At 33.5% G+C, this 5,482-nt stretch overlaps 1 protein-coding gene across 1 annotated transcript; it reads left to right on the top strand.

Moving 5' to 3' along the window:
* Positions 1 to 2,279: 2,279 nt before the first annotated feature.
* On the top strand, positions 2,280 to 5,118 carry LOC128071102 (uncharacterized). Its single transcript, XM_052664061.1, has 3 exons — positions 2,280 to 3,149; positions 3,238 to 3,387; positions 4,828 to 5,118. The coding sequence occupies exons 1-3, from the start codon at positions 2,280 to 2,282 to the stop codon at positions 5,116 to 5,118; spliced, it is 1,311 nt and encodes a 436-aa protein (XP_052520021.1).
* Positions 5,119 to 5,482: the final 364 nt, after the last annotated feature.

Genomic DNA, 5,482 nt, shown 5'->3' with positions numbered 1-5,482 from the left:
TCATGCCATGCTCAACGCCTGCCAGCTTTGCACTTTTCTCAACTTGAGCAGCCTGACCATTGAAACTGACTCGGAAATTCTCTTCAAGGCAGTCACGTCTCGACCACCTGCCCCCCTGTGGAAATCAAGAACATTGTTGAAGATATCCACATCTTCAGCCAAGCTATCCCTCATGTCTCATTTTCCTTAGTTCGACGCAACGGAAATCAGGCCGCTGATTGGGTAGCTAAACGTTGTATGGATGGCAACCTACCTCTGGACTGGAGCGTTAATATTCCTACTGCTTTGTCCAAAATTCTTTTGTATGATTGTGAACTTGCCGGCATCGACTAAGCTTGTACTTCGTCACTTTTATTTTTAATGAAATTTCATTTGACCAAAAAAAAAAAAAAAACGTAAGTCAAAAATGGGGCAGGTATGCTAATGTTTGAAGTGTCAAAATTCAAAATGAATTCTACGTGATTTTTTTTTTCTTTTCTATAAGGGAGATTTACAAGCTAATATTTTTATCACTTAGATGTAGACTTCGATAATTAATTGATGTCAACCCTATAAATCACATAGTTTTTTTTTATGTAATGTTTTATCATTTATATTAATATTATCAATATATTTGTGTCTCGTTAACCGTAAAAAAAGTTAAGTTTGAGTTACTTAATTTTTTTATTAATCCAACTATTTAAGTACCCTCAATTAGTTGTTTTAGTGATATAAATATACATATATATATATGTATGTATATATGTATGTGTGCGTGTATTAGTGTTTGTATATGTATATGTGTATTAGTATATATAATATATATATGCAAAACACACTAGTTAGAAACAAATGGGCTGGTTTAGCCTAGCCCAACTTATGACTCATAGTAGTGAACTTGTGAGTCGAGCAAAGTCTTATGTTTTGAAAAATAAATTCAAATCAACTCCGTTTATCAAAAAATTTGGGCCGAATTAAGTTTAGTTCTCTCAACCCGTAACTCGTGTGGACTGAACTGGTATAGCCCATATGCCAACTCTAGTTGAGATTTAGGATTATCTAGTTGGTAAGTGGACATTAATTCAAGGACTTGTATATTATTCTCTCACCAAATAAATAATAATAATAACTGAATTTCGTTTAAAACCTTTTTGCTAATTATTTTCCTTCAAACCTTTTCCTATTCCAAATCAAACTTGTCAGAGCTGCCGCTGACATTCAATTTTTTTATTTTATTTTTTATTTTTACTTCTATCTCGTCTTTGCGTTAGTTTTGTCGCAGCTCAAGAAACAGAGTCCAATTGTCCAAATTGGTTTCAGGCACATGTAAGAAAATATCATAATTTATATTAGCAATTATTAATGACCTCTACCACACGACTCGTACTTGTATATGTAATTGAATTTTCTTTTTTATGTGTTTTGCAAAAATTGAACGTTAAAAACTGTGATAATGTAATAATCTAATTTGAGTGTCTCGTAGTTCCTGGTAATAGTAGGAAGGTTTCTGTCACGTTTTTATAAACCACAATTAACCCCGTAATAATCTTTAACAATTTGGCTCACTGTCCTCGTGTCCAGTAATGGGCAATAGGTTTTTTTCGTAGTTTACGGCTTTTGTTTTTTTTTATTTTTCCAAATTCTGTTTATGTTCATATTGCTGCTTTTTTTTTAATTGTTTATTCAATTTCTTAGATGTTTCTTGTTAAATGTTTTTTTTTTTTAGCATACTTTACTGCACATGTGGTCTGTATCATTAATTCCTTATCTTTCTGATTTTGTTGTTGGCCATTATGCAATATATTTGAATACTGCCACAGGCAATTGTAGTTGTTGTTGCTGATAGGCATATCTGTTGTGTTTGTCGAAACTGCATGTTAGACTTTGCGGTTACATAATAATTTGATAATGCTTACAGATCATACAATTTGGTTGGTGTCTCAGTCCGGTAATAATTGGAAGAAGTATTTTCCCACATTTTTGTAAATCATTGTATTCGCGACAAAACACGCGATTTTTTGTGTGTGTGTGTGTGTGTGTTTACCCGTGTTTGTTTTATTCTTTTTTCACCTTTTGTTTGTGTGTTCGTATATCATAATTTATTTCAAATTATTTTGATGTTTCTGTTGCATAGTTTTACCGCACTTTTAGTCTTTCTGGTTAATTCCTATTTTTGTAATATTGTTATGGTCTTATGTTTTATAAATCAATATCGACATTGCCAATTGTAGCTGCTGCTGCTGCTGCACTGCTGATAGGCGTGTTTGCTGTGTGCGTGCGTGTTATTTTAAGCATCGGGGATGCAGCAACAAAAGAGGCAAAATCAGAAAGGCAATTCTATCAAATTTGAACAGGAAGAATGGATTAGTCGGCTGCCAGATGAAATCCTTATTCGGATTCTATCTTCATTGACAGTAAAGCAAGCACAAATGACGAGTGTTTTATCAACAAGATGGAGGTATTTATGGACACATATAAACTGTCTCAATTTTGGCTATAACCGCTCTCCGAAGCGATCAGAGTATATAGATTGGGTGAACAAAGTCTGCTCGTCAATCCAGTCTCCAAGAATCGAAGAGTTCAGAATGATTTCTAATCTGGACGAGAAGGCTAAAGACAATGTCGACAAATGGCTCGATTTCGCCATGGAAAAGAGAGTTAAAGATCTTGAGTTGGTTATGTCGATGAATCCCCGCGACCCTGACCGCTACATTTTTTCCTACCCTGCTACTTTTTCATCATACATTACTAATAAGCATTTGAGATCACTTAATTTACGGTACGTCAACATATCGGGGGCAACTCTTGAGCATTTTCTTCTCCATTGTCAATCATTGGAGCAAATAAGTATCTGCGAGTCCAAATTTTTGACAACTCTGAAAGTTGGAGGTGGTTCATATCCATTGCTTAATTTAAAATCCTTGGAGATATCCTATTGTCCCATTCTAACAGATCTTAAGATTTCTGCTCCAAACCTCTCCAATTTTCAGTATCAGGGTCAACAAATTAGATTACACGTTGAGAACGCTCCTTTGCTTTGTCATGTATATATTGGTGGGCATTCTGGAGATCGTCTGACTTGGGCATTTCGGGCACTATCAAGTTATCTTTGTCAGCTTCAGACTCTTGTGCTGGGCTTGGGACTGTTTGAATTTTACAACCCTCCATGGGTATTTTCGTATTTTCCTAATGAGTTAATGTTTACTTTGGCGATTCCTTGTGTTTTGACCTGTTTGTTTATATGTCATTGTTTATCAGATACCCATGGAATTTCAGCAATCATGGAAATTATCTTCTCTAAGAGAGTTGACGGTGAGAGTTTCTGGACGTGATTGTGAACACCTTCTTTTTATACTCTTATTCTTAAAGGCGACTCCTTTTCTTGAGAAATTAAGATTGGAGATGGAGGTAATTTTCTTTTCAATTATCTTTAACTGCATTGATTACTTTGTGTGAATTGCGATTAGATTGATTTATAAATAGGATCTCAAGAACCATTTCCTCTTGTCATTTCAAATATCTCCCCTCATCCCAATTCCCAGCATTATTGTCAGAAGAAAATGCATGCTGTTTTGGATCTAGTGTAGAGATTATGTGGATTATGGTTATTTTTATATATATGTAACTTTTGAGTGTAGCCTAAAGTTATCTTCTTGGAAATAGCTCATATTGATTCCATTAAAGATGAGATCAGTAAATGGCAATCCACTGAAATTTCATCTTTTTAATTTGTTTCATTATATGAAAAACGCAGCATAATGCTAGAAAGATTATTTTCTACTTGACTCTAATGAATCAGAAATATTATGCGCTTCAATATATGATTAAAGCAAAACTTTGTCGAACTTAAGTAAGATGGTATGAATGTGTGCACAAATTGAGTAGGAAACTCTTGAACCTCTCATGAAACTAAAAATTTAGATCATATTACAGGCCTAAAATATGAATCTTTTAATTTAATAGTGGTAGGACTGGATTCAAGTAAGATAGATTTGTTCTTCGTTCTTCGTTCTTCATGATACCTTCCCGGTCCTTTCCCGGATTCTACTCATTAGCTTATGGAGTTATTCACTTAGGTTTTCTATGGATTCACGTCTTGGAATGGAGCTAGGTGCTCTTTCAAGCAAAGTTCTTTTTATTGTGTAGTCGATCTTTAACCAAGTCTCGGATTTTTGTAATGGTACTTAAATTATGTTGTTTCTTTTTTTTTTGGTCAAATAAATTATGTTGTTTCCACTAGGAGTCATGTGAGCTAAATTCTTTTATCTTTTTGGGTACAATGGAGGCTAAAATTTTTTATTGCAACAGATTACTACCTGACCATTCCGTCCAACTTTTCGATGTGACTAAATTCTTAAAACTTCTGAAGTCAAACTGGTTTCACAAGTAAAAACTTAAGCCTGAAGTTGACTTACCTTTAGAGAATGATCAGAACATTATGTCTCTAAAGTCTTCTTCTGATAATGTACTTATATTCTCCATTCCTGTGCTATTAGAGTTGTTATTTTTAAAATCAGATCAAGAGCAATCCTCAGTTCCAAAGTCGCTACCAATCGTTGAGATACTTTTTTATTTATTTATTTAAAGTAAAGTATTTTATTGATATGTACCAAGGGGTTCAACCCGGAAATATTTACATCTTAATAGAATTTGAACAGTTAAGATAATACCTGTTGTTTGACAATCGAGAGAATACCAAAACATATGGAGTAACAGATAGTCAAGTCTCTTTTGATTTTTAAGTATGAAATCTTGATTTATCTAAAATCAAGTCTCATTGTCTTTGGTATGGACCCTACTTTTCTAAATTCAATTCAAGTGCTAACTTTTTGCTTTTGTCTTTGCCAGTATCTCCTAAATAAGAATGCAAAGTTACTAGAAGAAATGACTGACGAGGTATGCCCACATAAATATCTGAAGGTGTTAGAAATTATTGGTTTCACTGCCTTTCCAAATTTAGTCGAATTTGTCAAGCGTCTATCTGGAGCTGCCCCCAAACTTGAGACAGTTATCGTTGATCCATCTCCACCATGGAAAGCTTCTGACCTTAGCCAAATAGTATTTACGAAGCAGTTTGAGCAGCTTTTTGATATGCTGCTAAAATCAGTGATTACCGAACGGATTGAATTTGTCCTTTAATATTGAAAATTTGTTCTTATTGTTCAAAATTAGCTAATTTAGTCATTATTCTTTCTCAAATATTTTCAATTTGGTCTTTACCGTCAAAATTTCAGTTAATTCTAATAAAAAATATGTAAAATGTCTAAATTGTTCTTACATATAATTAACAAAATTACCAACATATCCTTTGAATATATATCATATTCTTTTAAAAAAAAAGTAATATACATCATATTCATCCCTATTGTTTCACAAAATGTTTAAATTAGTCTCTTTTATTTCACAAAATATTCAAATTAGTCCTTATTATAAAAACACGCATAAAACCACACACACACACATAGACATGCATACACATGCACACACACGTGCACATACTCAA

Source organism: Budorcas taxicolor, unplaced genomic scaffold, assembly GCF_023091745.1.
Source record: "Budorcas taxicolor isolate Tak-1 unplaced genomic scaffold, Takin1.1 scaffold1454, whole genome shotgun sequence".
Taxonomy (NCBI): domain Eukaryota; kingdom Metazoa; phylum Chordata; class Mammalia; order Artiodactyla; family Bovidae; genus Budorcas; species Budorcas taxicolor.
Note: the sequence above shows the minus strand (reverse complement) of the source record. Positions and strands in the feature narration are given on the sequence as shown.